This window comes from Enhydra lutris, unplaced genomic scaffold (genome assembly GCF_002288905.1).
Source record: "Enhydra lutris kenyoni isolate GAN:26980312 unplaced genomic scaffold, ASM228890v2 scaffoldscaffold68, whole genome shotgun sequence".
NCBI lineage: Eukaryota > Metazoa > Chordata > Mammalia > Carnivora > Mustelidae > Enhydra > Enhydra lutris.
In genome coordinates this window covers 15,359,078-15,378,181 of record NW_019154152.1, presented here as the reverse complement: position 1 = coordinate 15,378,181, position 19,104 = coordinate 15,359,078, and the positions used below count along the sequence as shown (strand labels likewise).

The 19,104-nt window shown below is 38.4% G+C and overlaps 1 protein-coding gene across 1 annotated transcript in view; it reads right to left on the bottom strand.

The window, feature by feature from the left end:
* Window positions 1–423: 423 nt before the first annotated feature.
* The window catches only part of LOC111159349 (alkaline ceramidase 3-like), a gene marked incomplete at its 3' end in the record, with an annotated part of 121,594 nt that continues 102,913 nt past the window's right edge, over window positions 424–19,104 (bottom strand). Inside the window, exons 3-5 of the mRNA XM_022521746.1 lie at window positions 5,863–5,915; window positions 3,394–3,475; window positions 424–459 (exon numbers count right to left, since the gene is read on the bottom strand). Coding sequence (XP_022377454.1) covers window positions 424–459; window positions 3,394–3,475; window positions 5,863–5,915 — 171 coding nt within the window. The remainder of the gene's footprint in view (window positions 460–3,393; window positions 3,476–5,862; window positions 5,916–19,104) is intronic.

Below are 19,104 nucleotides of genomic sequence, written 5' to 3'. Positions count from 1 at the left end.
ATGGGATATACTTAAATCATTATTTCCTACAGCAAAGTTTCCTATGTCTGCTCTCCTCAATGTAAATAATCTCCCACCTTAAAAAACTCATAAAATACTAGAAGGGAAATATTCGAGGAATCTTCAGTCTATCTTTTCTAGAAAATGATGTCATAAAAAGGACCTTGTATGTGTATGTACATGAATACTTTGATTTTTCTTATAAGAGCAATGCTACACTTGCATACTGACTACTAAAGACAGCTGGGACTGGGCATTGGCATCCTTTAAGCACTTGAGTTTGCAAACTGTTTTAAACACTTTCATAGGACATCTACCATTTTATTTTCAGAAATTGTATTGCATATAATTTACCTGAAAAGGAAACACAATGCAGGCAAGTACTGTTAAACAATCATGTGTGTAATAATTTTTTAAAATTACCTGATGGAATATAGGCTCCTTTACCTTAAGGTAAACCTACAAAATATTAAAAGAAAAACAGGTGAATGAAGTGCATTACTGAAGGTGAAGAAAACTTATTCTAACAATTCTGCAAATCCCAAATCTCTCTTGCTTCCCTAGTATTGCTACTTAGATCTGACTATAGCCACATAAAACATCAGATTAGGTGGCGGGCCACAGAAAGGCTAGCACCTTCAGGTGGGTCTCCACCAGTGCTAGCTTTACCATGGTAAACAAATTTTTCAGTTATTGTGGATTACTCTGGCCTCTTGGCTTCTACATCAGCATCAAGGAAGGGCAAAGGTACACAGTTACTCATGAGGGGTGAAGAGGTTCTGTCGACAATGTCTACAACACATTTTGTTCTACAACAGAAAGAACACTGGACTTAGAGACAGGTGATAAATTTCAGAGTCTGCCACTTATTTGCTATAGACCTTGAGCAAGTCACTTAACCAAAAGACTAATTTTTTCCTAATCCGGATAATGGGAGTAATAGTGGTAAGGAATAAAAGCTAAAATACATGAAACAATTTAGCATATAATGCATGCTCAATAACTGAAAGCATTTAACAAATTTCTTGTGCTATTTTTTACTTCCAAAACCTCTAACACACTCATCTAGTTACATAACTCATCACCTAAATGCATTTCCAATTACACAAACCCAGTTTTAGGCTCTAATATCATTTGGGTGATTAAGTTCAATGTCTATTGAAGATTTAGCATGCCATTTATTGCCCTGTAGGAGTATATGCCTTTAAAATGACATGGTAGAGAGAATGAAAATTCAAATCATAATCCTGAAATGGCTCCGAACACTTATAATACAAAGTCCAAATTTCAAAGCTTTGCATGATCTCACTCCTGACTTTCTGTCTGCCCTCACTGCTCTCATCTTTTCCCTTTCTCATCCTAGGCTCCAGAAAGTATAGTGCTTCCACATCTTTAAATATGCTGCTCTTTACTTTGTTTAGAAATCCTCCCCTGCTGGCCAACATTCATCTTCCAAGATCCAGCTCAAACTATCCCTTTTTCTAGAAGACTTTCCTGGTCCTTTCTCCATTCAGCAGAAGCAGCCATTCACCCTCCTTTGTGCCCTCACTGACCACGTATAAATGTCATATAATTTAATGGTTTGTTTCTCTCCCCAACAAGGCAATCATCTCTTTGACAGCAAAGGTTGTGCTTAGATATCTCTATATGCTCATTTAATGTAGTGCTGACCCCACAAAAATTTTATGTAATTTTACAATTTGGCTACAAAATTTCTTATTCCAGAAGTTCCTATCCTCACACAATAAAAGCAGATTATTTCCTTTAAGCACCCATAGAACTTTAATAGTAAGATGTATATGAGACCCTATATGTCTGTAACTCTAAACTCAGTAAGGAAGAATGCTTTCCATCTCTGAAATGTGTTGTTTCAAGATATTAACTTCTCTTTGTATAGTTTCATATTCCTACTGCTATTAATAGAAGAAATGCAAAAGGACATGCCTCTTAAAGACTATTTTAAGGCAAAAGAATTATGGAGTTCTTACTGTGTGCCACGTATTAATTTTCACAACTAATACAAAATGTATGCTATTATTATCTTCATTTTATAGACGAGGAAATTAATACAGAGAGATTAAGTAACTTGTCTGAGGTTCCTAGTTATTAAGTAACTGTGTTGCTCCAAACTCGGATCTGACTGACTCCCAAGCCTATAATTCTGATCATATCAGTTCTGAACTTACAAAGTGGTCCAGTTTTGACTCTGCCACACTTCTCCACATAAACTTGGTTGGCCAGGCAAGTCACTAAAACTCTCTAGACTTTAGTCTCTTTTTTTTTCCCTTAAGATTTATTTATTTGAGACAGAGAGAGGGAGAGAGCACAGAAGGAAACTGAGAAGGAGAAGCAGACTCCCTGCTGAGCAGAAAGCCTGATGTGGGGCACAATCCCAGGACCCTGAGATCATGACCTGAGCCCAAGGCAGATGCTTAACGGACTGAGCCACCCAAGTGTCCCCTAGTCTCTTCTTTTATAAGACTTCCTTTAACCTCTGAAACACAAGGATTCTCTCATGATCAATGAGTATGTAGTTTATATGAAGGACTACACAGTGCAGAGTAGAAGCATAAAGAAATAGTGTACCGGTTCTTTCAACCTCCTATTCACCTTCTCAGTTCACTGATATCTAATTTCTGCCTCTATCAATGTACTGTTGACAGTATCCTTATTAGGGTTACCTGGTCTTTTAACTGAAATTTTTATAGGTCAAACTTCAATCTGTATTTTACTCATGCTCTCAGAGGCAACTAACACTGTTACTTCTTCTGGAAATCTTTTTGTACTCTGTGATATTGGGCTCTTTCATTTTCCTACATCTCTGATACTTATTCTAGGTCTCCTTTGCTGGCTCCATTTCTTCTACCTGACCCTCAAATGTCAGTATTCCCATGTACAGCATGGCGATTATGGTTAATACGGGCTGAACCGTGGCAATTTGCTAAGAGAATAGATTTCAGGGGGTCTCATCTCTTGCTCTCTCACACACATACATGTTTGAAGATATGTTAATTAGCTTACCTAGAGTAATCATTTCACTATGTATCAAAGTATCATGTTTTATACCTTAAATGCATATAGTTTTTATATTTAAAGTGATGACTCTTATTGAAATCTTTAGGCATTAAGAAAGTTTGCATACTGACAGGCTGTGAATAGCGAACAGACAAATCAACTGCAACTTTTAGGGTCAAATATCATAACTGTATACTCTTTTTTATCTCTGTTAAAAAAAAAAAAGTATTCCATAGGGCTGCATCTTTGGTCATCTTAATGGTTCATGCTATCTCTGTGCCAGTTCATCTATTCCCACATTTCTAGTACTACCTATACCCTGACAATTCTCAAACCCACATCACATGCTTCATCTGTTAGAAACAAAGTATGACTTACTGTGGTTACTATTAAACTGAATAGAACTAAGATAAAAAGCAGGTGGTAGTTTACAGAGTTCTTCATCTTGAAACATTCAAACCTTTAAAAAAAGAGAGAAAGAAACTTATTTTAAAATATATAACTAGTAAAATAGAATGCTGTCTTACCACTTGTATACACACCTTTGGGTCTAGTGATGCCCATCATTTCCTCCCACCCAAACTCTCACCTCAGAGAAACTGCTCCACCTCTAAGAGGCTGGAGAAATCAAGAGAAGGCACCTGGCTTTAACTGGGTCAAAGAGAGGCTCTCTCCTGAAAACTTGGGAGTTTGGGAGTCAGAGACTGAATCAATTAAATGTGAGGAGTCAAAGTATAAAGCTTTATGGATTCAAAGTCTGATGCTGATATTTGGGCAGCTAAACTGAGTGAACAAGAAGATGAATGAGCAGAAAAGTGATCTGCATGGATGGAAAAATAAAGCAAATTCAAAGATGAGACCATGCAGAGAAGGAATGGAGAAAAAAGGGTGGGAAAGATAAGCTGCCCTTAAATTGTAGTCAGGCTGTACTTCCTGTTTATTGGGTTTCATATAATTTCCTCATGTCCTCTAAATAAATCTCTCTTAAGTCAAGCTGGCTTGAGTAGGTTTCTAAATCTTGCAATGAGCCATCCCTGAGTAAGGCGCACTATTACAGAAAATATCACTCTATTATAATTGTCTCTTTATGGGTCTCCTCAACCAGACTGTGAACTCTTTGTGTGCAGGGATAAAATCTTTTTCTCATGCGTCTAATCATATCTAATCACTAGGCTAGCAAATACTCAGTAAATGAGGAAATAAGAACAAATATTTGACCATGGGTTAGGTATCCAACCTTTGAACCTATGTTTTAGTAGAAGCAGCAGGAAAGTTCTCAGTTTACTCATTAATTGGCTGTAGGAATTGGACCCAACTCCTATTTCCTTATCTCTACAGAAAGATGGTTGGCCCGGATGATTTCTAAGGTCTCTTTTACTTTCATATTCTGTGACTTGATGACTTATTTTTAAAAAGCTCACCTGAAAGTACTTTTCTAGATCAGGAGCAGCAAACTACTGCCCAAAGGCCCAAACTTGTTTTTGTAAATAATATTTTACTGGAACAGTCAAACTCATTTGTTTACATATTATCTATGGCTGCTTCACTGCTACAGTAGCAGAGTTGAAGAGATGCAACAGAGATCACAGGCCCATGAAACTTAAAATAATTACTACTGTCCCTTTACAAAAAAGTTTCAGATGAGCTTTTTTATTTTATTTTTTAAAGATTTTATTTACTTATTTGACAGAGAGAGACAGAAAGAACCAGGGCAGGGGAGGGGCAGAGGGAGAGAGGGAGAGAGAGAGAAGCAAACCTGAGCAGGGAGCCCAAGGCGTGGCTGGATCCCAGGACCCTGGGATCATGACCTGAGCCGAAGGCAGATGCTTAACCAACTGAGGCACCCAGGTGCCCCCACATGAGCTCTTTAAATAATATCACACGATTCTGATTTTTAGATATCTTTAGACGAAAACATTCTTGGGGTACCTCGGTGGCTCAGTCAGTTAAGTGTCGGACTTGTGATGTCAGCTCAGGTCATGATCTCAGGGTCTTGAGACAAAGCCCCACATAAGGCTCCATACTGAGTGTGGACTTGTCAGGGATTCTCTCTCTCTCTCCCTCTCTCACTGCCTCCCCAACCACCTACTACTCCCACTAGCACACACTTTCTCCACAAAAAAAAAAAAAAAAAAAAAAAAAATAGAGGGAAGAAGAAGAAGAAGAAAATATACTTGAACTAGTAATAATGATCATACTGAAAAGAGATAACCATCACATAAGGGGTTTAGAGAAATTTTAAGCACTAGTGCTATAGAATTAAATGCATGGTTAGAAGTTAAGCTTATTAAATTTGTAGTTCAATTTCCAACTCTGACACCAGCTACATGGCCTTAGGCAAGTCACCTAAGCACAAGTTCTGCTTATATCCTTAGACCAGTTACTAAATCCCTCTGTGCTTCACTTAATCGTCTATAAAATGGGGATAATACCCATTTATCATGCACAACTGAAAGAATTACAGGGGATTTGTATAATACTTACCACAATTACAGGTACAAAGTACATAAATATTATTTCTATGGTATAATATGTAACATTTTTATCTACATTCATAACTCAAGGAAATGCAGATTATACAAATTAAGTCAAAATTCTTTAAGTAAAATTTTAGTAAGAGTATCTAAACTGGCCATAGAGTTTTGAGATCATAAAAGTTAATAGCAACATTACTATAACTTTCCACAGCTTATACTCTACATGGAGATCACAGAAGTAATAAACTTTTACATTATTACAATCTCCCAGTATAATGCAATAGGGTTAATTACATTACTTAATTCATTATGAGGTGAAAATGAATTCTAAAATATATTAAACAATGGAATTTTAAACATAGGCACTTACATGCAGTACACAAATATACAACAGCTGTAAATCATTGGGAGTTCATCCAACAGCTATAAGAAACAAAAAAAGATAAGAGGACTTGAATATTGCAGAGGTACAATTATTATACAAATCAAAATAAAACATCAGAATGATTATTATAGTCACCTCTTACCTAATATCTTTTACTAATACTTTCATATATTTAACATCTAATTACTTTGAGTGTTGGGGAAGGTCACTGAAAGGATGTGACCGTCAGTTAACCTCTGAGCTGGACCCAGCCAATTGGAAGCTCCTCACTCCCTCCTATCCTTGGAAGAGGAGTAACTTCCACTTGTCTTTCTTGCTCCCAGAGGCTGTTCCAAGGACAGTCTTGAGATAGTGATGTGGTGTTGAAAAACACTTGTATAGTATACCTGGTTGAACTGAATTAAGTCCTCTTTATACACTTTCAAGTTTTGATGGGCAGGTGGGGGACCCATTGCTGCCACCCAAGATGAACCTTGTATGTAGGTACTCTCTTTTTATTAAAACTGCCACCTATAAACCAGGAGTGGCCTGTCTCTTTCTTTTACCTTTCCTTGCCCTCTACTTAATGGGGCTTGGTTTACTGTCATTGAACAAACAAGCTCGTCCATCCACCTATCTACCCTAATGTACATACCTAAGTAGGACACCTGACTCACTGGACCACTCAGCTCATTCAGTACCACAAACTATGATCTCATACTTCCAGGAAAGAATGAGGTCTACCGTCTACAGGTCTGGGGGTCCTATCAATATTCTTTTGCACTTTCCCTTTTCCTAGAACACCTAAGATGGGTAAAATTTTCACTAATATGTATAAGAAAGGATATTAATGGCAGCAAGTCATTTAGTTAATCTAAGTAACCTATGTTTCTCAAAAATATTATTAGTAATAATAATAATAGCTATATGTATTAAACTACAAGTTAGACATTAAGGTAAATGTTGCAGATAGGTTATTTCTAATCCTTAAGCCAATCCTATATTATTTACTTATTCACTAGATATGCATTTAATTAATTATTTAATAATATATTCACTATGTGCCAGGCAATGTGTTAGTTGCTGAGGATATAATGAAAACAAGATGCAGTCAATGCCCTCACAGTCTAGTGAGGGAGGGAAATGAAAAACATGGGATTACATATAAAGATTCCAACAAAAGGGGGTCACAGAAACCAGAGAAGGTGGTGGCAGGAAATGAAATGGGGTGGTAGAGAAATACATTCTAGGAAGAAGGAAGAATGTTTACACAAAGTAATATATTCTGGTAAATTACTGGAATAATGAAATAGCATATGTGCAGGGTCTTATAGTTAAGTGTTCTACATTCATTATCTCATTTAAGTTTAACAAAAATTCCAAGGTAGGTCCTATTATCTCCATCCCAAGATGGGAACTCTGAGGTTTAGATAATTTAAGTAATTTGTTTAAGATCACAGAGCTAATAAGTAATAGAGCCAGATTTTAAACTCACTCTGGGGCATACCTCTACATTAAGTTGCCTCCAAAACTTTTCACTTTAATCACTTTCACATGTTCAAAAAAGTTGGCACAGGATCACAATATCTACCACAAGGTTTCTGATGTACAGAAGATTCCTCTATTTGAAATTTTGAACCGCAATCTCCTGGCTTTATATTAAACATCTTTTGCATTTATATCTTCTTTATTTCACTTTTCATGTGTTAGCAAAATATGTGTCTAATTATTTGGCCTTTCCACAATGTAGTACTGAGGTACTTAAATGACCCATTTTAGGAGAACTTCTATGCATGTATTTGGAGGATAGGACATGAAAAGATCTGTTTTCTCCATATTATCCATAGGTCTATCTATACAGTTTATAAAGGCAGCTACAATAATTATTGTCACTCTTTTATTCACTCATTCGACAAATATCTATTAACCACCTACTATGTGCCCCGAACTATGCTATATGCAGGAGATAAGATAACCCTTGCCCTCATGCTTTACAGTCTAGCCAGGGTGAAAAACACTAGAAAGTTAACTGCACAAATAAATATTTAATTCCAATTATGGTAAGTGCTATGATGGAAAAGTACAGAGTACCATGATCAAAAAACAAGGGCCTTCATATAAGGAGTCGTGAAGATTTTCCTTAAAGAAGTGAAACATAAATTGAGTCCTGAAACATGCAGATATGAGTAAGGTAAAGAGGGACTGAGGGGAAGATGAGAACCCCTAAGCAGTGGCAACATAATGTGCAAAGGTCCTGTTGCAGGAAGGGAACTTAAAAAAGTGAAATATGTCCATTGTGACTGAAGCTTAATTAATGATGAAGAGAAAGGATATGAAATGAGGCTGGAGATAAGCAGTAAACCAATCAGGCAAATGTTTTAGGCTGAAAGAATTTCTTAATTTTATCTTAAAAGTAATGGCAAACCACTGAAAATGTTTAAGCGAGGTGGCAGTCTCCATCAGCTTGGGTGGCAACAAAATACCTTAGACTGGATACTTTAAACAAGAGAATTTATTTCTTAGAGTTCTGGAGGCTAGGAAGTTCAAGATGATGGCAGAGATTTGGTGCTTGGCAAAGTTTCTCTTCTTGGCTTACAGATGGCTGCCTTCTCACTGTATTCTCACATGGAGGAGAAGGAGAGGAAGCTCTCTGGTCTCTTCTTATAAGGGTGCTAGTCCCATCACAAAAACCCCACCTCATAACCTCATTTAAACCTAATAACCATTTAAGGCCCCATCTCCAAATATTGTCACACAGGGAACTAGAGATTCAACATATGCATTCTGAGGGGACACAAGTCAGTCCATAGTGGTGTTAGTGTTTAAAATACAGGTTTTATTATTTTTCAGGTATGGTGAAGCCAACAGATCAGGAGATGACTGCCACTGAAAAGGCAGTTACTCACAGTTCCTAAGAAGTGACATGCCATGCCAAGCAGGGCCACATGGGAAAGCACCAGCGTCAGTCAGGAGGCAGAACAAGCAAGGAAAGAGCATGGATGACAACCTTTACCGTGGTTTCCCAGAGAAAGGCAAGGGAAGGGAGGGCAAGCAGGCTTAGCATTGGCTAATTTAAGTAATTTCAGCAGGCTCTAAGGTCTAGGGGCTATCTTTAGTTGTCTGGTACCTGGACTTGAGATGATTAGAGCAGAAGAATACTGTTTCCTGGAGTGTAAGAGTCAGAAAAAGAAGGTGGTTTAGAGGATAGGCTCTGGATTGGTTAGTCTGAATATGAAAGGTGCAGTCCAGGGTAAGTTATTTGCTATATAAGAAATGGCTACCCCTGGAAAGGACAATGCCTGCCTAGTCAGGGAGGCTCCAGAAGCCAGAGCATCAAGAATATAAAAAATAAGAAAATATAGTTATTATGGATTGAATGTTTGTGTCCTACCTAAATTCACATGTTGAAACCCTAATCCCCAATCCAGAGATGGGGCTTTGGGGAGGTAATTAGGATTAGATGAGGTCCTGAGGGTAGGGGTCCTCAGGATGGGATTAATGCTCTTCTAAGAAGAGATACCAGAGAGCTTGCAAGAACCAGTCAGAGAAAGACAAATACTGTGATTTCACTCAAATGTAGAATTTAAGAAACAAGCAGAAAATGAAGGGAAAAAAAATAAAAGAAAACCAAAAAACTGACTCTTAACTATAGAGAACAAATTGTTACCAGAGGGGAAGTGGGTGAGAGAATGAATGAAATAGGGGACGGGGATTCAGAGTACACTTATGTTAAAAATAAATAATTAAGAGTATACTTATCTTGATGAGCACTGAATAGTATATGGAACTGTTAAATTATCATACTGTATATCTGAAACTAATATAACACTGTGTGTTAACTACACTTAAAACAAACAAAGGGCATTTAAGGGGGAAAAAAAAAGGAGTGGCTACCTATAAGACAGCTCTCACCAGACCCAATGCTGGCACCCTGATCTCAGACTTCAAGCCTCCAGAACTATGAAAAAACACATGTCTACTATTTAAGCCACCTAGTCTACAGCATTTCTGTACAGCAGTCCCAGCTGACGAATACAATAATAAACATATGGTGCCAGATCAGGTATGTGTAGAGTGTTCTGCAGTGAAAAAGCACAGTTGTGGGAGGGCTACCTAGGAGGTTACAGCAGTCCAGGCCAAGCAAAGTTCCTACTTGGATTAAGGCCCCAGAATTGAGAATAGACCGAGGTGACTAGACTTGAGAAATATTTAGGAAGTAAATTAAACTGGGATTTGTGATTGATTTGATATAAAGGTGAGGGAGAAGAAACTCCTAAGGGTAACTCCCAGGTTTGTTGCCTAAATACCACAGTGATGACAATACAGTTTACAGAGACTATGAAGACAGAAAATGACAGGAACAATTTCAACATACTGAGTTTGAGGTACCTGTGTGACAGCCAAGTGGAAATGTCATTCAGGCAACTAGAAGTACAAACCTGTAGCTCAGAAGAAAAGACTGGACTCCAGATGTTGGCTGCTTGCTTGTGTAGAGAAACTAAATTGAACTGAGCATATGTTAAAAGGGCACAGATTTTAAAATCTGGGTAATACAAATACAGAAGTCTTATTTCAAAACCTTAAGTAGCAAAATTATGACTGGTAAAAGAGGACAGAGCTCCAGGGAGAGGGTGGGGTGTGTGACTGAAGAGGAGTCTGGAGAGGTAGGCACAGGCCAGATCACAGCCTGCGGTTCAAATCCATGAGCCTAACCTCGGGGAAGTATTAAAGATGTTTAAAAAGTGGCATGCATTCTGGAGGGCAGAGACTGCATTTTACATGTCTCATCTCTAACACTTGTACCAAACCTAGCAAACACTGCTCAAAGAATGAAAACAATTAGTTTTGTCTGTCGGAACAGTATTTCTATTCTGCTGTGACAAATGGATAGGGGAGGCAGGGACACCAATTAGGAAACAGTTACAGAAATCTGGATTGGAGATAATGGATTAAGGTCATTGCTGTATAGATAGATAGAGCTAGATGTATTTGAGCTTTCAGTGTCTGCAGAAGTGAGAAAGCAGGAGAAATTGAAGACAAATTATGGGTTTTTGGCTCAGGCTTTCACTGTAAGGTGGTTCTACTCACTGAGATAGAGAGCTAAGGAGAAAGAAGGTAATATTTATAACCAGAACATCTGTTGTTTACATTATAAAGTCTGAATTAGCTTACATTAATTACCTAGCATTTAAGCAATTTTTGGTTTTGTATTATAAAGAAAATGATAGGTGAACACACACATTTTTCTTTGGTTTTATTTTCCAGGATAAATATATTTATTTAGTTATGAGAAGGGGTGGACACATTCTTTTTTTACTAGCAGCTATTTCTTTTTTCTAATATGAAACATTTATGCTCAGCAGAGAATACTTAGAAAAAGCAGAAGAACACAAAGAAAAATTCCATATAGCTAAAGAAATTAAGAATAATCTCCAGGATTATGAATAACTGTATATGTCAGTTAGTGAAAGCAAAGAACAATGAGTTATATGAGTGAAAAGATGAAAAGAATATCTGGGAGAAGCCTCCTAAAAAATTGAAGCTTTTATACTTTAACCACCAGCAATGCAAGACAAAATCCCAAGATAGATAAAGGAAACACAAATAAATAAAAACAAAATGTAGGGGCGCCTCGGTGGTTCAGTTGGTTAAGTGTCTGCCTTTGGATCAGGTCATGATGTCAGGGTCTTGAGATGGAGCCCTGCATTAGGCTCTTTGCTTGGCGGGAAACCTGCTTCTCCCCCTCTCTCTGCTTGTGTTCCCTTTCTCACTGTGTCTCTCTCTGTCAAATAAATAAAAAAATAATAAAATAAAATCTTTAAAATAAGTAAAATCTTAAAAAAAAAAATGTACTCCTTATCCTGTCTCTAACTTTTTGTGTAACTTCTAGTCAATTTACTTCACTTCTCTTAAGCTGTTTTTCCACTTATAAAATTTGTAGATTGGACTACATTTTAAAAATCCCTTCTAGGGGCACATGGGTAGCTCAGTCAGTTAAGCATCTGTGTTTGATTAGGTCATGATCCTGGGGTCCAGGGATCCAGCCCCATGTTGCACTCCCTGCCCCTGCTCAGTGGGGAGCCTGCTTCTCCCTCTCCCCCATGTTTGTTCTCCCTCTGTCTCTCTTTCTCAAATAAATAAATAAAAACTTAAAATAAAAATCTCTTCTAATATTAAAGGTCTATGATTCTAAATTGTTCTTTGACACCTTTCAGCTTACTTGAAGGCCACTCCTGGTGTCTCTATTCCTTCTCTAATGTTTTCCTCAAACCCACTCCCAAATGCATTGCTCTTTCTCATTAATCCATGAGAAAGGAGTTAGCAATAGCTTAAAATATTACCCTTCAGTGTGTGTGTGTGTGTGTGTGTGTGTGTGTGTGTGTGTGTATGAATATTATGCAGCCATCAAAAAAACCTCCCGAAACCTTGCCATGTGCAATGATGTGGATGGAATGAGAGGGTATTATGGTAAGTGAAATAAGTCAATCAGAATGACAATTTACGATCTCACAGGTATGAGGAATTTGAGAAGTAAGACAGAGGATCATAGGGGAAGGAAGGGAAAAATGAAAAAGACGAAACCAGAGAGGAATACAAACCACAAGAGACTCTCTGTCTCAGGAAACAAAATGAGGGCTGCTGGAGTGCAGGGGGGGTTGTTAGGGATGGGGTGGCTGGGTGATGGACACTGGGGAGGGTATGTGCTATGGTGAGTGCTGTGAATTGGTAAGATTGATGAATCACAGACCTAAACCCCTGAAACAAATAATACATTATATGTTAATAAAAAAAATATATTACCCTTCACAGGGGCACATATAATAGTACTCAAAGGAATGAATCACTTAACAATCAATAATAGTAGTTTCAGAAATTCTAACTGGTTAAAGAAAAAGGAAGGAAGCTAATACTTATTAAACACTTATTTACCAGATCCTATGATGACACTTTCACATATGCCAATCAACTGATCCTCACAATACTTCTACAAGTACTAGTAAATCCATTAAGTAGATGAGGAAACAAAAGCTCAGCAAGATTAAGTGGCGTATCTATGCTCAAAAAGCCAGTAAAAGTGGTAGCAGAATCGATCTGGAGCCCAAGCAGCTACCTAGCAAATAACAAATCTGAAGAAAATACCATCTAAGCTCTAAATCACTCTTAAGACAGAACTGTCAATATCTGCTTATGTTCAGTTTAGGCAGAAGTAAAAATGGGCCTCCAATTTCTTTACAGCTACAACCAGCTAAGTTCAGGCTGATGAAATGGTTCGATGTCCACCAGGGTTTAGTAAGTGGCAGCACTGTCATTTTGTACTTTGCTTCAATGACTGTGCATAAAAAAATAATGGCCTAAGATAGCTGAGACAACTTTATCCTGAAGAGGTAAGAAGCCTTCAAGGAATATTCACAATCATTTTATGTTTAAATTAGAAAGACGGGGAAGCTGTTTTAAAAAATCCTTCAATTCTGAGGGTTCTTCCCTCCCAAATCATTGGCAAATTGGGTCATATATCGTCTCTGTCCAGAGAGGCAAGCACAACTTTGTAGACCCAAAGAGGGAAGAAATAAGACATCTATATAATTTGTCCCCAAACTTGATAGAGTAGTATTACAGTAAATGATAAAGCACAGAATCAAAGATCTCAAGATCAAAGGCCACTGGTCTATTTAAATGCTCTGTTATCTTGGTAACAATATTATCAACAATTAAGTTTATATACAAATCAAAGTGTGTCCCACTTCTGCTCTAAATCTATTAATGGCTTAGGGGGGATAAAGTCCAAGAGGCTTAGATATGGCCTCTGGTTAGCTTCCCAAACCACATCTCTTACTAATATTTACTTCAATGCCTACTCAGAGCAGGTAGTCAATAATGTAACAAATGTTAGCTATTATTACTGTTAGAACTGTCACCATCATCACCACATATTCCCATTCCATACATGGCTACAACACAAAGTACTACTTGCAGTGCCCTAGATACTATATACTCTCAACTCTGTAGGTTCGAGTTGGCCTGGAAAATACCTATTTAACTTTGAAGATGCAACTTGAACATGTATCTGAGTTACCTGCGTGAAACCCTGTCTCTCAGTTCCCTCCCCCAAATAATTTCTCTTCAATTCCATAGCATACCGTAGGTCCCTTTACCACTGCATTCACTAGCATATTACCTTCACTCTGAGACCATGGATTCCTTGAGGAAAGGACTGTATCATCTTTACCTATGCAGATCTCTTATCCAGGTACTAATTTCTGAACTAATGAAAGTGTGTGTCCAGCTTATACTTGGGCACTTCCAAGGACAGAGGACTCAAGATCTCTGAAGGAAGTTCTTACCATCTACTAGCTCAGAAAATTCTTCCTGATGTTGAGCAAGATGTCTCTTTACCTTTACCACCACTAGGACCACAAAGCATAAATTGAATTCTTTCAACATGTCAACCCTTTAAATACTGATTCATAAAACATTTACGTAGTGTTATGTGCACTATAAGTATGGGATACACTCAAGGTCAACCAGAGAGAGTCCCTGCTCTTAGGTAACCCACATGTTGATACAGAAGAAAGATATAAATATACTTATAAAACAAAAGTTAAGGGCAGTAACAGACAAGCACAGAGTGTTGTAGAAGAACATATGAAGGGTACATATCCAACCCCAGGGCCATGGAAGGCCTCTTAGTGGAGCTGCCACTTTGGCTTAGAGTTTAAAGGATGAACAGGAACTGCCCAAGGGAGAAAGGGAAGTGCAATAGGGCCAAACATGAAAAATGCATAGAACTGAGAGAGTCTGGTATGTACAGCTGAGTGAGCGGCATGTCTTCTCTTCTTCAAGCTAAAATAGTCCCAGTTCCTTCCCCTCAAGCATCACGGCTATAGTTTTAGTTCTTTCAACATTCTGGTGTTTCTCATTTGAACATAAACCAGGTTAGTCCTCAGAAATGAAATACTGTCATGATCTATTCAGTACACAGTAGTGGAGCCTATCTGTTCCTTCACTCAGATACTTAGCCTAGCCTTGTCTCAGCACATTCATGCAGGTGCTTCTTTATATATGTGATAGACACATACTACCTTCCAGGGTTACTGTCTTAGGAACAACATGATGGACAAGAGGAATGATCCTAGAAATTTAAAAACTTAACCAAGTCTTAGAAAATATGTGTATAAGGGAATATCAGAGATAGCCATATGCACAGAATTAGAGTAGATAAGTTTTGTAATTATTCCGGTTATCTTTTTTTTTTTAAAGATTTTATTTATTTATTTGACAGATAGAGATCACAAGTAGACAGAGAGGCAGGCAGAGAGAGAGAGAGGAGGAAGCAAGCTCCTTGCTGAGCAGAGAGCCCGATGTGGGGCTCGATCCCAGGACCCTGGGATCATGACCTGAGCTGAAGGCAGAGGCTTTAACCCACTGAGCCACCCAGGCACCCCTATTCCGGTTATCTTTTACTATATAGCAAACAACCTTAAAACTCAGTGGCCTAAAATACCAATATATACTTTGCTGATTAATATGCATTTTGAGGGGTGCCTGGGTGGCTTAGTTGTTAAGTGTCTGCCTTTGGTTCAGATCATGATCCCAGGGTCCTGAGATCGAGCCCTGCACTGGGCTCCCTGCTTAGCCATGAGTTTGCTTCTCCCTCTCCCTCTGCCTGCAGCTCCCCCGCTTTTGTGCTTTCTCTCTCTCTAATAAATAAGTAAAAATCTTTTAAAAAATATGCATTATGAGCAGAACTCGGAGGGAGCTGTTCATTTCTCCTTCACTCAGCATCAGCTGGGACAGCTCAAAGGCTGGTGTTGGAATCATCTTAAGAATAACACACTCAAATTTTGGGCAGTTGATGTGGCTGCAGCCTGGAAACTTCAGGTGAGGTTGTGGTAGGAACATACATGGGCCTTTCCACATGGCTGACTGGTTTCCTTACAACACAGAGCTGGGTTCCAAAGGTAAGCATCCCAGGAAGATGAGGAAGAAGCTCTATTGCCTTTTGTGACTCACTCTTGGAAGTCATATAACTTTATGTCTACCATAGTAACAGTCTTGCCCAGATTCAAGGGCAAGGAACAAAGATCCCAACTCTTGAGGACAGTCAGTGCCACACTGTAAGAAAAGCAGGTGGGATGAGACATATTGGTGTTAACATGTTTGGAAAATACAATAATCTGCCAAATAAATAAAACTCAAAATTGAATTAAATACCCACCCCCCAAGAACAGAAGGTAGTCTGCTTTAGGATGAAGGTTATTCAGATTGGCTTATTATCATTACTACTCCTCCAAATCACATTTGGAGTCTTTTAAAGTCTCTTTTCTTTTTTTTTTTTTTTTTTTAATGATTTTAATACTTTATTCAAATAATGCATGGGCATGACATCAACAAATCACAGAGAAAACAGACGGTCTTAGAACCCACTCCTCCTGACACCCAAGGTGAATACTTAAATTATTTGTTCCAATACTCTCCTGATATTTTAAACAATATGTTTATCTTCTAATAAAGTCTCTTTTCTTTTAAAACAACCATAAACATGTATTTCCTTATTACAAAAGTATTTCATTTACTTCAGAAAATCTAAAAAACATAGAAATGCAAGAGAGGAATATAATGCCCTGCAATCCCACGATCCAGGGAAAACCACTATTTAATACTTTAATGCATCTCTTTAGTTATTTACTCATGTCTTTAATTAAATGTCCTTCCTTTCCTCCTTACCCCTTCCTTCCTTTTGTTTACATATTTATTGGGCAGATGCCATGTACCAGCACTAGCCTATATGCTAAAGTACAGTGGGTATTTAAGAGAACTGGGATCTCTGTTCTTAAGAAGTTTACATTCTAGTTGGGGGAGATCAGGCCAGTGTGACTGGAATGTAGTAAAAAATTCAGAGGAAGAGTAAAAACTGAAGTTGTAGAACAAAACCGGGGCCAGATCTAGTAGGTCACAGTAAAGAATTTAGATTTCATTTTAAGTGCAAATGGATGTCTTGTAGAGTTTTCAGCAGAAGAACAATACGACCTGATTTAAAATTTAAAAGACTACCTTGGATGACTATTGCAGCCAGGAAATGAGATGGGATGGCTTACACAAGGGTAGGCAACGGAACACATTTTCCAGTTATATATTTTTTTAAAGATTTTATTTATTTATTTGACAGAGAGCGATATTATAAGTAGGCAGAGAGAGAAGGGAAGCAGGCTCCTTGCTGAGCAGAGAGCCCAATGCAGGGCTCAATCCCAGGACTCTGAGATCAAGACCTGAGCCAAAGGCAGAGGCTTAACCCACTGAGCCACCCAGGTGCCCCATTCCAGTTATATTTTAAAAATAAAACCAGAAGAATGGCTAACAGATATGATGTGAGGTATGAGGAGAAGAAAGAAATCAAGAATGATTCTAGATTTTAGCTTTAGCATTTTGGGTGGGTGATGGCATCACAGTGGATACTAGGAGAGGAACTGGTATGGAAAAAGAAATAAATAATTACATATTGCCCACATTAAAGGTTGAGATTTCTATTAGACATTGAAGTGGTATGTCAAACATGTAGTTGGTTGTACAAATCTAGAGCTCAAAGATGAGGTTAGAACTGAAGACAGATGTTTTGAAATCATTAGCATAAGAATCATGACATTATATGAGATCACCTAGGAGAGAATATAGAGAAGATAGCCCAGGACTAAAGAGGGGCCAGGGCCCCTCTCTTCCTCAGCACTGCCTGCAGAAGTGGCAGCCATCTCCTACTCAACATCATGGCTGCCCTCAGACCTTTGGTAAAGCCCAAGATGATTAACTTTCTAATGGGCCAAGAAGTTCATCTGGCACAAGTCAGACTGATACATGAAAATTAAGTGCAACTGGTGGAAACTCAAAAGCATTGACAATAGCGTGCATGGAAGATTCAAGGGCTAGATCTTGATGCCCAACACTGGTTACAGGAACAACAAGAAAACAAAGCTGCTCAGTGGCTTCCTGAAGTTCCTAGTCCACAACATCAAGAAGCTTGAAGTGCTGGGGCACCTGGATGGCTCAGTTGTTTAAACGTCCGACTCTTGGTTTCGGCTCAGGTCATGATCTCAGGGTTGAGGGATCTAGCCCCTAAGCCAGCTCTGTGCTCAGCAGAGAGTCTTGCTTCTCTCTTTCTCCCTCTGCCCCTCCCACTACTTGTGCACATGTGTGCATGCATGCTTTCTCTCAAATAAATAAAATCGTAAAGACAAAAAAAACCAGAAGAAGCTTGAAGCGCTGCCATGCAAGAAATCTTACCTGTGCAGAGATTAGTCACAGTATCTCCTCTAAAAACCACAAAGCCATTGTGGAAAGAGCAGCCCAGCTGGCCATCCAGGGAGAAGTAATTTTTAAAGGAGGGGGTTATTTGAGTATGTGTGTAAGCAGACAGCAATGAATGAGTGTAGTGACTTTCAAAAAGACTGGTGGAGCAAATGACTGGGAGTATGTAACTAACTGCAGGCTTGAGTCTTTGAGAGGAGCTGGGACATTTCTTCCACAATAATAGCAGGAAGATGATAGTGGTAAAAAGATGAGGGAGTGTCTTACTAACTTTTATATTATTAGTGAAATACTGGTGACGCTATCACTAAGGAGAAGGGGATATGAGACAAAAAAAAAAGATATAAAAAGAAATCTAAAAAGAGCAGTAAGTGTGAAATAATAGTTCTAGAGAATGGAAACTGAAACTCAGGAAACGTAATGGTACTATCTTATGGCACTGTGTGGTTATTTGAGATTTTTGTTCAATAACTTAAAAGTGAGATTTAACAAAGGGATATAATTTCTATGACCAATATTTAGCTACTCATTTCAGGCACAGAATACACAGATAATTGAGCTTGATCAGAACTGAATATTGGGGGCGCCTGGGTGGCTCAGTGGGTTAAGCCTCTGCCTTCAGCTCAGGTCATGATCTCAGGGTCTTGGGATCGAGCCCCACATAGGGCTCTCTGCTCAGCAGGGAGCCTGCTTCTTCCTCTCTCTCCTCCTGCCCCTCTGCCTACTCTGATCTCTCTCTCTCTGTCAAATAAATAAATAAAATCTTAAAAAAAAAAAAAGAACTGAATATTGCTTAGAAAGCAAGAGGCAAGGACTTTAAGGATTTTCTTTTTAAGATTTTATTTATTTATTTCACAGAGAAAGAGAGAGAGAGAGAGATATCACAAGTAGGCAGAGAAGCAGGCAGAGAGAGGGGGAAGCAGGCTCCCTGCTGAGCAGAGAGCCTGATGC